The sequence below is a fragment of the Doryrhamphus excisus genome, linkage group LG1, assembly GCF_037039965.1.
Source record: "Doryrhamphus excisus strain RoL-2023G ecotype Guam linkage group LG1, RoL_Dexc_Guam_v1.1, whole genome shotgun sequence".
Lineage (NCBI taxonomy): Eukaryota > Metazoa > Chordata > Actinopteri > Syngnathiformes > Syngnathidae > Doryrhamphus > Doryrhamphus excisus.
In genome coordinates, this window is record NC_136357.1 from 16,379,497 (window position 1) to 16,400,032 (window position 20,536).

The 20,536-nt window shown below is 42.8% G+C and overlaps 1 protein-coding gene and 1 long non-coding RNA gene across 4 annotated transcripts; one reads left to right on the forward strand and one right to left on the reverse strand.

The window, feature by feature from the left end:
* Window positions 1-894: 894 nt before the first annotated feature.
* LOC144898638 (uncharacterized) lies at window positions 895-3,318 on the forward strand. 2 transcript variants are annotated; one of them, XR_013627565.1, is made up of 3 exons: window positions 895-959; window positions 1,550-1,822; window positions 2,829-3,318. It is a non-coding gene; the product is annotated as an uncharacterized LOC144898638 (long non-coding RNA). The 2 variants fall into 2 exon arrangements; XR_013627564.1 differs by lacking the exon at window positions 895-959 and having other exon boundaries at window positions 1,166-1,822.
* Window positions 2,164-19,743, reverse strand: sin3aa (SIN3 transcription regulator family member Aa). 2 transcript variants are annotated; one of them, XM_078791548.1, is made up of 21 exons: window positions 19,413-19,743; window positions 17,585-17,795; window positions 16,173-16,367; window positions 15,923-16,029; window positions 13,188-13,500; window positions 12,665-12,913; window positions 12,428-12,580; window positions 10,218-10,373; window positions 10,043-10,132; window positions 9,847-9,965; window positions 9,550-9,760; window positions 9,352-9,468; window positions 9,036-9,274; window positions 8,759-8,942; window positions 7,479-8,046; window positions 6,215-6,384; window positions 5,960-6,133; window positions 5,789-5,881; window positions 4,400-4,494; window positions 3,958-4,150; window positions 2,165-3,878 (listed from the first exon to the last, which is right to left on the reverse strand). In XM_078791548.1, the coding sequence occupies exons 2-21, from the start codon at window positions 17,762-17,764 to the stop codon at window positions 3,648-3,650; spliced, it is 3,837 nt and encodes a 1,278-aa protein (XP_078647674.1). In that variant the 5' UTR covers window positions 17,765-17,795; window positions 19,413-19,743; the 3' UTR covers window positions 2,165-3,647. The 2 variants fall into 2 exon arrangements, with proteins under 2 accessions (XP_057932077.2, XP_078647674.1); XM_058076094.2 differs by lacking the exon at window positions 19,413-19,743 and having other exon boundaries at window positions 2,164-3,878; window positions 17,585-17,790.
* Window positions 19,744-20,536: the final 793 nt, after the last annotated feature.

The following is a 20,536-nucleotide window of genomic DNA, read 5'->3' on the forward strand; positions in this document are numbered from 1 at the left end:
ATTTTCAACCGCTTTTCCTCACAAATATAAATAAAATTTTATATAAATTTTAATGGGCAGTATATGCATATAATAATAAACAAATTAGCAGAATTAATAATATTAATGAATATTATTATTGTGTTCAACTATCAAAATAATAGTACAGATATAGTGTCAACATCTTCATTAATTTCATTTTATTTTCATTCATTCATTCATTTTCTACCGCTTTTCCTCACAAATATAAATAAAATTTTATATAAATTTTAATGGGCAGTATATGCCTATAATAATAAAAATATTAGCAGAATTAATAATATTAATAAATATTATTATTGTGTTCAACTATCAAAATAATAGTGTGGATATAGTGTCAACATCTTCATTAATTTCATTTTATTTTATGTATTTTAATTAGTAATTTATATTTTTTTAATTTTGTATAACATTTTTGGCATTGTTATTTTACCACTAATATTACCATTATATTTCTATTTTACTTCTATGTTAATATGCTCAATGAATACATTACTGGTGGAATTGTTTTTGCTGATAAAATGAATAAAAAAAAACAATTATATCCAAACTTGGCAAATGTAACAAAAAAGGTAATGTAATAAAATAATAAAACCTATTTAAAAAATTGACTCTCATTATGAGAAGAATTTGACAACAGAAAGTGGGCTGCTGGGTGTTGTTAGCTTCACCATGCTGCACTGTACCCACAGAGCATTCACTGTTTGATGCCCTGCACTTGCATGGCAAGATGGGGGGCCCCTTCCCCTGCAGAATGGGGGAGCGGACAAACAAAACAAAAGCAAACAATTCCCTCATTGAGCCATTGGCTCATTAATTTAACATCTCAGTGGGCGCACGCCTCTGCTTCTTCGTCGCTTCCCACAAGCTTTGAGAAGGAAACTGTGCACGGGATAGCGAGTCAAACAGCAACCGTGGTACCCATTTGTCCAGGAAGGGGGGTGAGTATTAGCCTCTCTGCTAGGCCAAACTTTTGAAAAGACAACCTTTGAATGGCTGGCAGCCGTGGAGCAAAGAGACGGATTTCCTCTTTGACACTTTCTTACTGTGGAGGCCGCAGACTTCCACGTGTGCTGCCTGCACCTGCTCGGATGGATGTCTTCCAAAAGAAACTTTTATTTGGTGCACGCAGAGGGGGGGGGGGGGGGAACGTGGAACTATTTGTCAAGAAGCTGCAAGCTTACTTGGTGGTCCAAAAGAACCTCCTGGTTCACAGACAATGATGTAAAGCCACGGGACGCTGACATTTTTGGTAGGGGGAGAATTTTTTTTGCAAAAAAAAAGTTGCATGCTAAATAGAATACTGCTTCCTGGTTGAGGAAGGATGGGTGGAGGAGAACAAAAAAAGGAAAGAAAACCTTGAGTTAAACAGAATCTACCATTAGTTTGCTGAGAGATGTGCTGTGAAGACACCGACTGTGACGCTGACACAGATGATGGAAGACGTGCAGACTTTAATCCTTTTTTGGGAGACGCGCCTGCAGCCTGGGAGTCTCTCATCATCACCAAGACTAACTAGATTATCTTCCAGCGCCAAGAAGAAGAAAGTGTGCAAATAGATGAAGCATCCTGAGGATAAAGTGAAAGACTATTTCCCATGATATATGCATTTCAGACGAAAAGCACATTCATGTGTGTGAGACTCATTGAAGACTAAATGTGAATACATTTCTTTAAAATACATTCAATGCTTTTAATGTAGAATCAATGAATGTGTTGTAGTGGAGAAAAGGAGGCCCTGCCACTACATGACGCCATCGTCTAATTTTAAACTGACCACGAGGCAACACTGAAGTGTGAACAGGTAGTAACATTTTTTTTTAGTTTGTATAATGAGAGATACATTATCTCATGTTTGAAATTTTATTTAATATGCAGTTACTGGCGTACGACGGTTGGTTTTGTGGCGTAACCGTCTTATTTTATTACCATGCTCTTATTATGAAGGCGTTACTTTACCAGCTACAGGATATGATGCGCCGAGTTTGCCCGAGTAATGCCGAAGGGTCTGGGAAGTCACGATTGCTCGAGGATGTCAATACAAACTTGCGTTGTGGAATACTTTACTCCTTCGTGTCGTTTTCCTAAAGAACACTTACAGTTACAGTCACTTACAGTCGTCGTCACTACCCGCATACACTCCTAGTTAATTGATGTGTCAACTTACCTGTCACGTTTTTTTTTCGTTCGCACGGCGACCATTTGGTTGGCCATGATTTGCTAATTTGCTAGTGCCTTATGTAAGATGTAGTGCCACAGAAAATGTAGATACGCTGCCATCTACTGGACGAAGTTGTAATGACAAGCCATTCATTCACAACACAATGCGAATCCATTCATCCATCTTCTATGTCGCTTATCCTTACAAGGGGTAGGGCACCTATAGACAATAATGTGAATATGAGCACCACGTCTTTTTTTAAGGATATATAAATTATAGACAGCTAAATGAATGTATGATAAACCCTATTAAATAAACTCCACACATTTGTACATAGGCTACAAAGTTATTTTATTATTACTTTAAATAATGACTAAACGGATGAAAGACATGCTGGCGTGACTTTTTCCAATATCAAAAATACAAGGTGGTAAGGAGAGGAGTAGAAATCTATCCAGGTGAGGGCTGATGTGGGCGAGGTTTACATCACAAGGTGATTATGTCGCTTGTTCTTTTTTTTTGTACCAGGAACCAAAAGGTCACACTGAGAGGAAAATAAAATTATTTATATATATATATATATAAAAAACAAAAAAACAAACCTGGATACATTTCTACTTTCCCACTTGTGTTTTTGTTTTCTCTACAGAAATAAAAAAAGACATAGAAGAAGACCGAAAGAAGAGGGCATGGACAAATAACAGCTAAGTTTGTATCATCAACTCCCTTTGGTAAAAAGTGTAATAATAAATGTTTTTTTTTGTATGTTCTAAATGGTTAGCTTGGAAAGTTCTACTAGCACAACATCATAAAAAGTCTCAGACTATGTACAGTGTATTTACAAGTTGTGTGTGAGAGAGCGCTGGTGCATTGGCGGAGGGCTTTTCTTTTCTTTCTTTTTTTTTTATTTTTTAAAAGGTTGACTTCCAGGGCGGCGATGATCTGTTAATAGTATATATATAATATATATATGTACTGTATATACACAAGACATGACAAGCTTTACAATGAGTCCAAACAACGTTGTGAGGCAAGTGTGTGTCCATCAAGAGGTGAAACGATATTTTGTAAGGGTTCACCTGACTGTTTGGGGAGGGGGTGCTCAGTGAATAGTGATTTTGGCCTCAACGCGGGAACGTCTCACTCCAAAACCTCCAATCTGGGAACCTAACAGTTTTTCCCTGAATAAGTGCACTTTGTATCATCTTTCCGACAGAAATCCCTTTGGGATGGATTCTGCAGACACTCCAATGGTGAACGGATGTGGAAAAAAAAAAACAAAGCACCGGGCTGCCAATAGCTAAAGTTAGGCAGCAGGATGAGACCATTCCTAAGTTTTGGCACCCCTTGTGGACAAAAGTGGTCCCAGCTAAAAACGCTGGTAAAAATGGTAATCCTGCCTCCACTGGAGCAACACAACACATACCTTAAAAACATCGCTGCATTGCCTCCGCCTGACCTGGATACTTTATGATGCCTTGCCGGAGGCACCGTACTTGACTCTGTATCTGTGGATGTCCCTGAAGTGAAGAACCTCAGGTTGCCGTGAGGTGGTGCATGGCAGCAGTCCGTCGCGCCCTTCGCCCATCAGCCACTTGTCGGTGTCGGCACTCATGTCAGCGGTGACGTGTTCCTGGGCCCACGCCTCCACCCACGCGTGGAAGCGCTCGTGCAACCGTGTGCTCACTCTCTCGTGGGACTGCGGGGAGACATACAATCCGATCAGACCACACAACAGGACCATGCGAGATGGTTTTCAGGCAGACAGGAAGGTCTACCTGGTGCGCTCGCATCAGCGCCGTGCGTCTGTACATGTAGTCCTCCGACTTGAAGACGTACACCATCTTGTAAGAGTTGAGCTTGAACATGCACTCCATTTTTTCCTTGTCTAGCGGCTTCTTGCCTCCCTCGCCCGTCTCTTTGTCCAGCTGCTCTCGTCCCTTCTGGTACTTCCTGATCCGCCTCAAGTTCCTGGGTGGGGAAAGACCCTTGAAGTTTTAAAAAACCTCACAGCATGTTGTGAGTTTCATCCACATCTGCTAGTCTTTTCCAGCCTTTAAAATGTCCTTCTAAACTAACGTGCTGTTGAAATCAATGCTTGAGATGTAGAGGTGTCACGGTGATTAGGAATGTATGGAGTTAGAAAACCACAATAAAAAAAGTATCATAATGTGGGTACACTTGGTATGAGTTCAGTGTCTTAAATAAAATTAAACTCACCTGGGAAGGAAAACGGGCTTCTGGGCAAGATGCTCCCTCAGCTCTGGAGTGGTGGAGTCCGGGTTCAAGTAACGGCCCACGTAATCGGACCAACGCTGTAGAGACAAAATACACATGAAAAAAATAAATAAATGTGTTCTTACTTGAAGCTTACGTAAAAAAAACCTTAAACTGTATTATGGAAAGCAGGAAGTGAACAAATGTAACAGTTACTAGTTGTAAAGAGGAGTAGGATTTAATAAGCTTTGCTTCTTCCTACTCCTGGACATGTGGAACTGGGAACTGATTATGGGATGCATTATGCATATTTTAATGTGTAATAGACATTGCTTAAGCAAGGCCAGGGAAGTTTATTCATGGAGCACCAGTTGTACACAAGGTAATTCAGGGTGCTTTATAGAAAATTATTAGAAAAATTAAATTATAATTAGTGTTGCTACAACAACGAGTGGTACAATATGTTTTTTTTCATGTTTTTGATACAAAACGGAAATAAGCTGGTCTAGACTGAATCAGAACTGTATCAGCCGTGTGTTTTGTCCATCCATTTCGCAGCTAAAAACAAAAAAAAATCCAGATTGTAAAAGGAAATCTAATTATTCATTAGAAATGATTTGCTACTATCTGACATTGAGTACAGCAAGTTTCAGATGAAATGGGCACTGTGTTCTTGCAAGGGATATTCCATCCATCCATCCATCCATTTTCTATGCAGCTTTTCTTCACTAGGGTAGCTGGGGTATGCTGGAGCCTATCCCAGCTAACTTCAGGCGAGAGGCGGGGTACACCCTGGACTGTTTGCCAGCCAATCACAGGGCACATATAGACAAACAACCATTCACACTCACATTCATACCTATGGACAATTTGGAGTCGCCAATTAACCTAGCATGTTTTTGGAATGTGGGAGGAAACCGGAGTACCTGGAGAAAACCCACGCATGCACTGGGAGAACATGCAAACTCCACAAAGAGATGCCCAAGCGGAGAATCCAGGTCCCAGGTCCCGATCTCCTAACCCTGTGGCCAACATGCTAACCACTCGAACACCGTGCAGCCTCTTCATGATGTTATTGCAATATAATTTGTAGTATTAATAGTGGACCCCAGGAAGCCTAGCAACCGCTGGAGAGGACACTAATAGGTATCTAAATAAATAAACAAAGCCATGTGGCAAAGCGCCAAAAGATATAGTGCAGAATCTTGAAAAAAATAAAATATTCGGAGCTCAATGAGCTGAAGTTGTTGCTATGACAACATCGATGTGTTTTCACCAACAGCAGTACCACTTTTAGTATTGTCATAATGAATTTTGACAAATGAGCTACAGTACATGCAGGACATGATGCATTACTAGCGGTGGTCAATGGCTGCCGGGTGCGTTTCTCACCTCCGCCTCCAGGGGTTCATCTGAGTTCTCCTCCTCGGTGTCAAGCAACTCCACCGTCAGCTGCACCAGGCCCCTGTTTCTCACAAACATCACCTGTGAGGATGAAAATGTGATGTAGACACTCTTTCATGAGCCATGAGACTGTCTATTTATTTTTTGTATTTTTTGTACCTTGAAGCAGTTCTCGTCCGACATGAGCTGCTCAGCCTTGCGTTGATAGGCCGCCTCAGCGGCACTTCTGGTGGACAGCGTAGACATGGAACCCCCGCAAGCGCTATTAGCACTCTCTGCCAAGTAGAGGTCCGTCACCTGCACGCAAATCTCGTCGCTTACGATGTGCTGGAGCTGGAGGAGTTGAAATAAAGAAGCTTTAACGAGAGGGCACAGTGACTGACACTCGCAGGCGGGAGAGGAGAAGACGCTCACCTGACGGACAATGCTTTGTATGAGCTTGTCCATGGTGAAGGCGATGTAGGCGTGAATGGTGAACATCTCCCTCAGCGAGTCTTCGTACTGCGACGCCTCCATGTTTCCATCCAACAAGTTGCGAATCATCTCCAAGAAGGCAGAGTAGTAAACCTCGACATCGATGTCCACTGTAGGGAAGACAATATGTATATTTTCAAACAGATCTTACACACGGTGGGTAAACTAGTTGATCTGTAAATGCATCATTACGTTTTTCCAACTATTTTTGATTATGCATCATTATGATTGGCAAGGATCGATGCTCATGCTAAAAAAACCTATATATAATTAGAACAAAATATCTATAAATCTGCTTAATATGTAATTTTGAGGGTAAAAATGAATTAAAATGTAATATACTTTGTTGGTGTCACATAAATGCATGTTGAAATAGGAAGTAGGGGTAAGAAATAGGGTTTTTGGCACCCAAGTATCCTAATAGGGAACCGACAGCAGGGCAGCAATGTTGGTTTACTATGGTACCACCATATGACTATAAAACTATTTGCCGTATTTTCTGGACTATAAGTCGCTCCGGAGTATAAGTCGCACAACGCCAAAAATGCATAATTAGGTAGAGAAAAACATAAATAAGTCGCACTGGAGCATAAGTCGCATTTTTTCCGGGTCATTTATTTTCCACACTACTTGACCAAAACAGATATTACGTCCTCTTAGAAGGCAAGTTCTAACAATAAAAGAATAGAGAACAGGCTGAATAGGTGTAAGATATGCTAACACAATGGTTATTTAGCTACACAAAAAATAAACATGAACAGAAACGGTGTCCAGTGTTTATGTAACATATATATTTTTTTCATTTATAAGTCGCAGGAACAGCCAACCTATGAAAAAAGGTGTGACTTATAGTCCGGAAAATACAGTATATATCTGATGTAGCAGATGATGAGCTGGACTGGAACGGTTGGCGGAAACATTGGCGTTATGGCTAGATGAAGACGTGAATGTTTGCGAAGGAATGAAAACACGCTAAAGTCTGTTTTTTACCCCCCAAGGCACCTGCAGTACACAGTGTTTCCTCGTTTATCGAAGGAGATACTTCCCAAAAAAGGTGAACCACAGTGTGGTGCTGCAGACCATAAAGGCTGTGATTGGTCGGCTTATAATACATTATTTCCAGTGAGAACGCCTTGTTCGACAATTTGAAATCAATATCTGCAATAAAAGTGACTTTTTCCACAAACACCATGTTGTTACTCACTGGGCTCCTTCAGTCTCAGCTGGACGGCGGGGTTGTCGTTCTTCTCCTTCTTGAGCCCCAGCACCTCTCTCTCCCACTCGCGCTCCCGCACATCCTCCTCGATCTGCCTCTCGGCCTGCCAGTAGAGGCGGAGCAGCCGCGAGCACAGCGTGTGGTGCAGCCGCAGGAAGATGTACCAGTTGTTGTTGACGTGGAAGAGGTTGTAGGCGTCGTCACAACCGCGCAGCTTCTGCGCCGCCGTGTTGCTGAAAAGCAGCTTGGACTTGGGAGGGCTCCCGCCGCCGGGGATGCCGTTGTGCTTTTTCTCCTCCACGTCCATTTCCTCTTCCTCCTCCTCCTCCTCCACGTCGGAGAGCTCACCACGCTGCGCGAAGAGCAGGTCGGGGACAAAGTGGTACATGATCTGCTTGATCTTGTACTTGTCCTCCTTTTGGATGCTGGTCTGACGCTTGACGTGATGGATGATGAGGGCTGCTGCGTCCTCCAGGATCTGGCGGTCTTCGTATGCTAGGGTCTGGTGAGGGCCCGTGGGCAGGCTGGCGTTGTCTTCTGATGCCTGTTCCTGGCGCTGCAAGGAGAAAAATATTTTTTAAATATTATCTAAAATACACATCGGTCCTTTCATGACTAATTATAAAGCACGGTCGTAGATAAACACAATGCATTCCTCTGAGAATCATCCAAATGATGATATGCTATTGATAAATTTGCTTTTGCAAAATAAATAAATCAGATTAAATAATAGCCCTTTAAACACCAAAGTTGCAAACTTTCTCCAAGTAATATAATAATAACTAATCTATAAGGGAAAAAAGAACAATATCTGAGCATCGACAACCAACATGCACTGGCATAATGTTGGTAAAAAAACGAAATTTTAGACTGGATATTATTTCAAACAAGTAATTTAATTCCTTCCTTCCTAGATATTTCTTCATTTCCACACAAAACTACGACTAGCCATGTCTGTGTGGAGTTTGCATGTTCTCCCAGTGCATGCGTGGGTTCTCTCCGGGTACTCCGGTTTCCTCCCACATTCCAAAAACATGCTAGGTTAATTGGCGACTCCAAATTGTCCATAGGTATGAATGTGAGTGTGAATGGTTGTTTGTCTATATGTGCCCTGTGATTGGCTGGCGACCGGTCCAGGGTGTACCCCGCCTCTCGCCCGAAGACAGCTGGGATAGGCTCCAGCCCCCCCACCACCCTCAGTAGAAAGCGAATGAATGAAAATCATATGTGGTAGATCCAAGGATGATAAAAAAGGGGCAGGCGCTCACTTCGTCGTAGATGCTTTCTATTTCATTCAGTAGGGACTTGGAGCGCAGCACTTTGGTGTCGTTCTGTTTGAAGTTGATGCCTTGATGGTCCAGAGACTTGAGGTAATACTTCTCGTTCTGCTCTCGCCAGATTTTGTTGAAGCCTCGCTGGGCTTCCCGCCACTCCTCCTCCTTGGTCTTTAGCCTGAGTTGACATGTTATGGGATGAAAATTCACTGAAAATCACTGATGATTCTTTTTTTCTTCTCTCTCTCTCTTATCCCAGTTGGACACCTACCTCTTCAGCACGATGGGGACGGAGATGGCAGGGTTTTTCTTCAGCCCGTCGATGATGTCCGGAGCTTTATCACCATATATCCTCTGAATGGCTTTTCGATGAACCACCTCGGACGAACCGCCCAGCGTGTTGTCCAAACGAAACTTGGCCTGCTCCTCTGCTGACATCCGGGAGAGCTTGCGTTGGACGGTCTCCAGAACTCGGATGGTGGCCAGGTTGGTTTCCAGCACCACATCCAACTGTGCGGAGAAAAACAGCCATTTTTATTTTATCCTTGTTCATCCTTTCTTAAATCTTTGCATTTGTAATGACTTACCTCAAAGCGTTCATCTTCACACCTGTAGATGTGCTCCTCGTACTGCGTCTTCTTGGAACTAACAAAAGTGGAGTCCTCAGACCACGAGGGCAAGGACACCCAGGTATCATTCAGGACCTGCATCGAGACATAAAACACAGAAAGTCATTAATCAGACCCTTTCTCCTTATGGTTTTACTTTTCTGGTTCTGCGCTCACCTCTTTACATAGCGGAGTTCTGCCGGTGCATTTAGGCTGCTGATAGCTTTTTGGCAGCGCTCTGTAACTGGAGCCCAGCCTCTTGCAGGAAGCATAGTCAATCTCCATGGCGATACCCTCGGTGGCCCGTTCCTTGGGGTACGTCTCCAAGTGGGCCATTTCCCGAAAGCACAGAAAGTTTTTGAACCAGGTAAACAGCTCTGGGAATTTCCTGGTGCGATAGAGGGAAAGAACAGATGTTGGACGATGGGACACAATGTGAAAAAAAGAGGAGGAGTCAAAGAGCCGGGTGCTCACCCTAAGAAGGGCAGCACCAGCTGCACTAGTTCGCTCCGGGAGATCACCTCCTGATTGAAAATGACCAAACATCGCAGGAAGTTGTCGTAGGCCTCCGCACTCCGCAAGGCTTTGCGAACCTTTCAAACGTGCAAAGTCACGATCAGCGCAAACAGATGGCATCCATTTTAGCAAAGAAAAAAACAAGTAAACGCACCTTTTCAAAAAAAAGAGATTCCGTTCCGCTTCCATGCTTGCTGGCCTCCGCCAATGAAGAATCTTTCAAATTCAGAAACTTGGGCTTTTTCTGTGGCAATGTTGCAGAGAGGTACGTGAGTTGCAAAACAGTCCCCGTCAGTGGGAGCAACAGGAGCAAGTTCAAGTATGTGTACCTTCATGGGGGGCGGGGCCCCCGGAGTGGGATGCCGGCGGATCTGGCAGCCATTCTGATTCGGCCTTTGCTTGTTATTGAGTTGCAGCTTCTTTGCGGTGCCGCCGTGATCGTTACGAACGGACTCGGCCTTCTCGGCTGTCGTCTTGTTCAACAGCTGGGGGTTAAATATTTAAACAGTTAGCGCACGATACACAGCACTTATCTCACGTCTCTAAGCTAGGTTTGGAATTATCTTATTCTTCCTGCTTCCTTTTTGGACATGTGGAATTGTAAATTGTAATATATGATGTATTAACTTGTATGCATGTTTAAAACTAGTTCACCATTACCATAATCAAATATCTACCAATGTTATTAAAAGCAATGTTTCCACTATTTCATGTGTGTTATTTATTGATCCCACATTCCAAAAATATGCTAGGTTAATTGGCGACTCCAAATTGTCCATAGGTATGAATGTGAGTGTGAATGGTTGTTTGCCTATATGTGCCCTGTGATTGGCTGGCCACCAGTCCAGGGTGTACCCCGCCTCTCGACCAAAGACAGCTGGGATAGGCTCCAGCACCCCCGCGAGGAAAAGCGCTAGAAAATGAATGAATGAATGAATGTTGACTACTGGGGTACTCATCACATAATATATGTACTGCTTCCTGATAGCGATATAGCTTTTGACCCAATTCAAAGCTAATCATCTGATTCCATACATTTCTAATTTCATAATTGCGACGTTGTGGTTAATTGTATCAAAGGTTTTTGTCAGATCCATAAATACTGCAGCTACGCACTTACTGTGCCATGGAGGTTAAAATATTAGCTCTGCCAATATTAGCTCTATATACATATTTACTATCTACATTGGCCGCCGCCGCGACTGATGATGACATCACGAGCCTCAAAACTCACCACAACCTGGCAAACGCCACCCCGGCGAGACATTTGCATGGCACATTTTGCAGGGTGCAAACATGATATCACTCTCACAACGTAAGCCCCACACGGGAGAAAGGCTTGTTTTGACTTGTGCTCCTGTGTGTCACAGTAAATGTGTTACCTCAGGTACCTTAGTGGCGGTCGAACAGATGGATGAAGGACAGGAAGTGGTGTCTGGGGTTCAGAGTTGAGTTTTAGCTTGTTGTGGGTTATGGTCCCAACAGTAGCCCATGTCATTGTTGTGATTATTGTGACTGTGCTTGTTGTAAGATCATTTAAACCTGAAATAAATGCCTGTGCAGGAGATCCCGTCAGGTGCTTGTCTCACCAAACAATTACTGACACCTAGTGGCGATGTGTAGAATACTACATTCATGATCAGAATCTTTCTTCAAGTATTTGTATTTTGGTTAATTTAGCCATTTTTGCAAGAATACAATTTGTTTAAATGTGCATTTTACTTATAAAAGGCGGTATTCAACCGAGTAGTATTAATCTTTTTTTTATGTGAGTGAGGGAGGGGCTGTGTAAGGCATTTAAAAGAGACATTCAAAGCTGTTCTGATATGTAGTACCCTACTCTGGTCACTAGGTGTCTGTCATGTTACTTTAATGTTTGGTAAGAGACAGAAGCACCAGACTATCATTGGAACAACAGGCTTTTATTGCAGGTTCAAAGATAGGCAACTTTTAGGGCTGTAACAATCTCCAAGCTAACCCCCAACATCACTTCCTGTCTGCCCGCCACGCAGCTCCCCTTGCACCTGAACACATTAACAGCAACACACACAAGCACAAGCCATACTTACAGTTATATCCAAAAATATTCACATGAAAGATGGCAGCAGGCCAATATTTTTGGCTCTGGTCGGGTCTGTAACCAATTAACTGCGGTAAAAGAGGGATTAGTGTATTCTTTTATGAAAGTAAAGAGCCTTATGTGTGCATTCCTCCCATAAGTGGAGGAGCAATTGCCATAGACTACTACACTGAATGTGCGAGTCCCTGTGTTGATGGCCCTCAACCGTCATCCCAAAGCTGACGAAGTGGCAAATAAACTGGACCAAACCAAAGCCCTTTTCGAACTGCCTGTAAAAGCCAGCATGTTTCCACCTTCTTTGTAGCAATATGGCAACAAAAATAACCTGACAATTTTAATAAATACTAGATCTACAGCAAGTGCTCTATTTTGTGGGATATCTGTGTGAAAGAAGTAGAAGTAATAAATAATACTGTAAGTGCTAACACATACAGTGTACACTGTATCAGCGCCACTCACCACTGAACTGTTGGCATCTGGAAGAAACTGTCCAAACTCTGAAAGCAGGTCCTCCTGGTTCTTGAAGAGCCGAGCCACCTGAGCATACACCTCCTGCTCCGTCAGGGCCGGGGTGTAGTTGCCGCCAGCCTCCTTCGCATTCCGTTGCTCCTTCTGGAGCGGATTAATATCATAACATAATGACAAAATCACTGCATGATTTGTTCCTCTGAATCGTCATCAGGAGCTTCAGCTGACCTGGTATGTGTGCAGGATCTCCAGGAAAGCTTTGTAGATGTTGGGTTGACCCTGGAAGCGGTTCTTAATCTTGTTGACGTAGTTGATGGCGTGGTTGAACTCCACTGGCTGGTTGTTCTGTGCCAGTGGACCAGCAGGGGTCCCACTGAGCGGTGGGGGGAGCTGCATGGGCGGGGAGCGCGGGGCGGTGTACGTAGGGATGGACGGATTGGTCTGGCTGCCTGGCGTTAGCGCCTGAGGCTGGGCAGGCTGCAGATGGTGCAACACACATGATACGGAGGTTGTATGACTTTGACCAAGGTCAAATTCATGCAATCGCGATTAACCTGAAAGCTCTTCCAGCAGGTACATTTGTGCTAATATCTCTTGATAGGAATAAAAGGCATAAAAGTCATGTGACTGCTACTGACCAAACAACAAAACTGATGATATCGATGAGCAAATATTACTTCATTTAAATGAATAAACTATATTTTACCAGAATATCGTTGATAGTGCAGGTTTTAAAATGGTCCAAACTCACTTTGCTCATTTTGGGAGGCGAAGGCTGCGTGAGAAGGACTGCAGCACTGGTCGTGGTGGTGGCGGCGGCGGAAGTCATGGGGGGGATCGGGACCTGGTGCTGGGCGCCTGCTCCTGTGATGGGGATGTTCTGCACGGAAATGCCGTGTGGGGTGATGTGGTGGATCTGACCGGGCGTTGTCACGTTGACCAGGTCGTTGGTCTGGACCTCTATCTTGTAACCGGGTGGCAGGAAAGTGTTGAAGCCCATGATGAGGTCGGGGTGACCCTTGAAAAGCTGCGACACCCTGCTGATGACCCCGGGAGTGTCGATACTGGCCCAAAACAAAAACAAACAGGATTTAAATGTCGCTCTGTATTTATGCTACACAACTTTCAGTATTTCACACAAGTGTAAGTCATGTCGATACTATAGATCAGGGGTCTCAAACACGCGGCCCGCGGGCCAAATGTGGCCGGCAGGACACTAGTTTGAGGTCCCTGCCTTGATATGAAAGTTTAATGTTAGTGCGGCCCGCGCAAGTTTGATATGGATGCTGTATGGTATCATGTACAGTGCATCCGGAAAGTATTCACAGCGCTTCACTTTTTCTACATTTTGTCATGTTACAACCTCATTCCAAACAGAATTAAATTAATCTCTTACCTCAAAATTCTACACAAAATACTCCATTATGACAATGTGAAAAAAGTTTTTTTTTTACATGTTTTGAATTTATTAAAAGTGGAAAACAAAAAAATCACATTTACATAAGTATTCACAGCCTTTGCTTAATACTTTGTTGATCCACCTTTGGCAGCAATTACAGCCTCAAGTCTTTTTGAATATAATCCCACAAGTTTAGCGCACCTATCTTTAGGCAGTTTTGCCCATTCTTCTTTGCAAGAATGGTCTCAAGTCTCAAGCTCCATCAGGTTGGATGGGAGACGTCTGTGCACAGCCATTTTCAGATCTCTCCAGAGATGTTCGATCGGATTCAAGTCTGGACTCTGGCTGGGCCACTCCAGGACATTCACAGAGTGGTTCTGAAGCCAATCTTTTGAGATCTTGGCTGTGTGCTAATGTCTACTGTCTATATGATCAAGGTACATGACCAGTCTACTGAGGTCAAGAGCGCTCTGGAGCAGGTTTTCATCCAGGATATCTCTATATATTGCTGCATTCATTTTTCCTTCTATCCTGACTAGTCTGCCAGTTCCTGCTGCTGAAAAACATCCCCACAGCATGATGCTGCCACCACCATGCTTCACTGTAGGGATGGTATTGGCCTGGTGATGAGCAGTGCCTGGTTTCCTCCAAACATGGCGCCTGGCATTCACACCAAAGAGTTCAATCTTTCATCAGACCAGAGAATTTTGTTTCTCATGGTCTGAGAGTCATTCAGGTGCTTTTTGGCAAATTCCAGACGGGCTGCCATGTTCCTTTTACTAAGGAGTGGCTTTCGTCTGGCCACTCTACCATACAGGCCTGATTGGTGGATTGCTGCAGAGATGGTTGTCCTTCTGGAAGGCTCTCCTCTCTCCACAGAGGAACGCTGGAGCTCTGACAGAGTGACCATCGGGGCCTTGGTCACCTCCCTGACTAAGGCCCTTCTTCCCCGATCGCTCAGTTTAGAAGGCCGGCCAGCTCTAAGAAGAGTCCTGGTGGTTCCAAACGTCTTCCATTTACGAATAATGGAGGCCACTGTGCTCATTGGGACCTTCAAAGCAGCAGAAATTTTTCTGTATCCTTCCCCAGATTTGTGCCTCAAGACAATCCTGTCTCGCAGGTCTACAGACAGTTCTTTTGACTTCATGCTTGGTGTTTGTGCTCTGACATGCACAGTCAACTGTGGGACCTTATATAGACAGTTATTATATTTCCAAATCATGTCCAATCAACTGAATTTACTGCAGGTGGACTCCAATTAAGCTGTAGAAAGATCTCAAGGATGATCAGTGGACAAAAGATGCACCTGAGCTCAATTTTGAGCTTCATGGCAAAGGCAGTGAATACTTATGTAAATGTGATTTTTTTTGTTTTCTATTTTTAATAAATTCAAAACATGTTAAAAAAAAACCTTTTTTCACATTGTCATAATGGAGTATTTTGTGTAGAATTTTGAGGTAAGAGATTAATTTAATTCAGTTTGGAATGTAACATGACAAAATGTAGAAAAAGTGAAGCGCTGTGAATACTTTCCGGATGCACTGTACCCAGAAAAAATTATTACATTTGATTAATGTTCATGTTAACGGTTAAATAACTGTTAATAGTTATCCTCCCTATCCGTGTGGAAGTGGTAAGTTTTTGGATATTTAAGTTTAAAGGAAATAACTTGCAGGCTACCATTTAGGTCGTTAGCTCTCTAGTTTGCGAGTTAGCATGTGTCTCAAGACCCTGCAGTTGCGCAATATGTTGTAAATAAAAAAAGTATACATGTGACTATAGTCGTGTTTTGTCATGTCTACAGGGCTCTAATAATGCTTTGTTAATTATTTTAATTTTATCAGAGCTTTTATTGTAGAAAATCGGAACCAAAGCACTGAAAAAGTTTGTAGATTTTTCTGTTTTTATGCGGCCCAGCCTTGCCCAGACCCTAGCTCCAGTGGCCCCCAAGTAAATTGAGTTTGAGACCCCTGCTCTAGAATATATCCACAACAAAAAATCTTGCTGAAATGTTAGGGGCTTAAACACTGGAACGATGCATAGGGATTACTATTTGTCATTATGTAAAGACCAAAAGAGGGGTTCACCTTTGTGACTTGAACTCTTTCATTATGTCCAGAAAGTCGTTATAAACCTGAGGCTGGTTGCCAAACTGCAGCTTGACTTGGTCCAAGTACGACAAGGCATCCTCCACCTGTGGAGAAAAGTACATCACATTCTCAAATAATTTCGTCGGGAACCTTTCATGTTACAATGTCTCAATTGGTGAAGATGTGTGTCGCAATACTTTTGAGTAAAAGTAGCACTTCCTCTCTGGCGGCAAAGTTGCACACTCACCTTGAGCCGCTGGAACTGCTGCTGGCCTTGTGTCGAGGCCTGAGGTGCAGTCGTGTGGGTGTGTGCTGGCATCACCGAGGGCCCGTGGGATTGGACGGCTGCCACTGAGGCTGGGCTGTGATGGTGGGAGCCCCCGTGGACGGCCGGGCTTGGAGCGTGCCCATGATTGCCACTGTTCTGTGTCGCTGTGGGAACCTGTGAAAGCCCATGTGATGGCACCCAGATGAGTAAATTACGTCTTCCTTCCATGTGTTCACTGATGATGTACACAGATGGTTATTCTCAGGCCCTTTCTTGTCAATTCTTGGAACCAAGACAATTTTCGGTCTCATTCATTACTTTCTTTTCCTTCCTTGGCATGCATGTATCAAACTGTAACACAAACATATCGAACCGGATCGCGAATTTTCCGTGACTGTAATAAGAGCTCCGTTTGCCCCATGTCAACATAAACAAAACAAGTGTCAAGATCTTCCATATGCAGTTGGAATTGCATGGGTGACTACATCTTCCTTCATCACAAGCACAGGCATTAGTTTGTTGAAGACTTAGTTGCAATGTGTGCGGAGGCTGTAATCCCATTAGAAAAGTTTGTTACCAATAAATAAATGTTCTTCACAATTTGAGACAAGAGTATGTCATTAAATGGCTTAAGGTTTGTAGCTTTATATACAAGACTGCTGATTTCAAATTTTATATTGTCATATTGTGATACATCACAAAAATATTCTGATATCTGCTAAGGTTTATATCGTCCAACCCTAATACACACGATAACTTATAAAGACCTTTTGACATTCATTTTCACTATTTCATTTGACTTATTTTTGATTTTTTGTACGGTACTGCAATTTAGTGTGAAGTGCTGTACTGAGTGCTCTGTAAAAAATGGCTACAGTATGTTGCAATATTAATAATAATAAGTATAATAATAATAAAATAATAAGTTATTAAGTTTATTAATGATTAACTTCTTTTACACTTGTATGACTGTAAAGAATGTTAAAATGTGACTTAAGGGGATAGTTTGTATTTTTTGACATAAAGTTCCATGACATCCCCATCAGCAGTGTAGGCTATCAACAGTGACTGACCCTCTACTTGGTCCCATAAGCCCAGTTCTGGTCTGAACGCACTGCTGATGGGGATGTCATGCAACTTTATGATGGCGACAATTTTACTTTAGAAGAGATCATCTCTGTTTCTATGATTTCCTATGACGTATTTTGGTCAGCTTTCCAGATTGGCTTTAACGGTCCAACTTTGCTGCTTTTTCAGCATACCTACAATACAACTGTGGTGCCCAGTGGTTATCTTCATTTTTAGTGTGGAACTGCCTTGACAGTGTTTGGACATTCATGGAGCATGTCAGATATGAAAGCAGACTCCCTAGTGGACATGTGATTGCGTACCTGGTATCCCTGCGGGACAGAGTACTGCACGGCCGCGGTGGGCTGCATGCTGTCCGACACGGCCTCGTACACAGCTGGTGCCGGGGCCAGGAGGCGATGCTGGAAGGTGTCCGCGCTTCCCGGGAGGCGCCGCTGCTGGGACGCAAAAACTGTTTCCTGATCCTCCAGTCGCCGCTTCATTATGAACTCATATTTGAGGGAGCTGAGAGACCTGGGAAGGCAAAGAGAAACCTGCATTAGTGGGGTGGTCCTCATTTTTTCATGTGGCTGTAAATTACATTTGACACCGACACAGATATACAACATATTTGGATGGATCCGCCATATTTTACACCATGGATGAATTCCATTTTGGAGTGATTCAGGATCTTCTCCCTCAAAATAAATGAAAGTCATCACCATGTATTTACTAGAAGTGGGCTGATCAATACATATACCAATATTATCGACACCTGGACAGTATTGCATCAGATTCAATCTGATATTTTTGACAAATGTATTAATTACTTATTTGTTTCCATAAACTTTTGTGGTTTTGGTAGTGTTGTTCAAATATATTGTTTACAAACTCAGCGAATACGATCTTGGACACAGCAGGGCTTTCGGAGGAAAAAGTCAAAAAGATATGAATGAGAGCCTATAGCTTATATGGTTTTGTTTACTAATTTTGCACCATTAACTTTTCTAAAAATATATATAGCGAAAGGGGATAATTTCTGTTTTCTTTGTCTTATATTGTTGTGTTAAATATTGCTAAATTATTCACAGACAAGTTTGTTAATGTTGTAAGGCAAAAATAACAAAATTATGCAATGGTGTTGAAAAATGCCCAAATAAAGAGTGTGATCGATACTTGTCCTCTGTTTACTTGGTAACAGCTTGTTACCAAAATGTGTAGTTTTTCATCCACCTGTAGCATTTACCTGTTTTATCGCCTATAAAACGGCATGGTAAATAATTAACAAAATGATAAAATAGTACAAATCTCAGTAGCCAATCAAACGTCCTGGACTGTTGGTGTTGCTACGTCACGTAAGCAACAAACAGGTGCTATGTACGGGACGTAGAAGCCATTTATATTTTGTCATTAAAACACAACTCTCTCCCTTTATAAAGCAGGGAAGTCTCGACATTACTTGTTTAAAGCGTAAACTCAATTTAGAGTATACACAATTTTCTGTCAACTTGTTAGCAACGCCGCTAGTTAGCTTGGTTGCTCCGGGGAGGGGTGGTGGATAACTTCACTCAAATAAGGCCACAAAATCAAAATATCACCTCGCACATGTTTGCCTGGAAGCCGATATCCCGGCGTCCCGTCCGTTCGTCCGCCGCCCATTTCACGGCCTAGCAACACACAAGCACCGAGCTCCATTCCAGCGCCCGCCATTTGGAGCTTATGGCGCAGGAGGGGCTCCGACGAGACGCTCCACGTCAATGGGAGGTAAGCAAGTAAAAGTAATACGGATGCTCACCGCCTCGTCGCTACATAAATCGGGATGTTTTCTTTTTTAAATCACATTTATTTCGCATAGAAGCTTTATCGTGATGGTGTTTCGCGGTGCCTTGCTGGTAAGCTACTAGCTAATGTAAACAACATGAGGTGCCCGACGTCCTGTGGCGACCAAAAAGGAAGCACATGCGACTAAAAGCATTAGCATTGTGTTGCTAAAGCTAGCGATTCGTTTTGAGTTGATCCTGTAAATGTTATGACATATTTCTGGCAAGTAACGGACATTTAATATCTGTTTAGTGTGCTCTTAAGGGCAGACTTGTGATGGAAGGCTCACTGCTAGCTAGTTGTTAGCTTGCTGAATGAACCTCAACTCACCCCTCTCCTTAAGTTCGCCGATGGTGCTACGGTAATCCGTTTTTGGTGGGGGATAACTGCGATGCTTCAGGGCCTGGATATGCAGTCTGCATGGAACGTTGTGTCAAACGCGACTTGTAAATATGTAAATAAAACGAAAAGTGGAAGCTGCAAAGTGGAACAAAAATCTCCCCGGAGAGAGGAAAACAATCTCCCGTTAGGTTAGCTGGTGGGTTGGGGCTATTGTGGCCACGCCCCTTTAGGGTTTTCTATTGGTTCATTTGGAGAGAGGGCGTGATTCGGAGAGATAGGGAACGCTTCCGGATTGGTCAGTGTGCTCTGTGTCAATCATGATATGACGCTCCTTTTGCCCCGAAGCTGTCCCATTTTGACTTGAAGCGCGACAATGGCTGATGTGAGAAACCACAGAAGTACACAACATTGGAAGGAAATGTATAAAGATAAACATAACGTTTAGGTTTGCTTGAACACACCAGTGTGTGTGGTTAAACAAACACGCAATGTGATCGATGAGTGCTCGTGAGTGGCTATCTCGCCCTTCGTTTGAAAATTAAAAACAAAAGCATGTCTTTTAGATTGTTTGTTTATGGTTATTAACACACTTAGAGTCCTATGTAACACTTTCAATTTAATTTGAAACGACGATATTACAAATAGTCCACGCTGTTTTAAAATGTTTCGCCAAACACTTCCTGGTTTTAAACGTGACACTTGGACGCTCTTGGGTTTTGTCCCGCCCACCTTTTTGTGGCGCTACAACCAATCGTGGCTCTTTGAGGCATTTGCAGCCTCCCGCCCCTTCGTCGAAAAGAGAGGCGGAGCCTCGCCAAAATAAAATGGTGGGCGATACTGGAAATGTTGGTATCAACATGATACCATGTATCCACGCATGCACGGGAAGAACATGCAAACTCCACACAGAGATGTGTGGAGTTTATATATATATATATACATGTATATAATATATGTATATATATGTTATGCTTTTGTGCACCCATCCCATATATATATATACTGTAAATAATCTGCATAACATGAACAACACAACAAATCCCCTAGATATTTAAATAATCCTAGAAACTGAAACTATAACTCTTATCACGCTAGTATCGATCTGATACTGA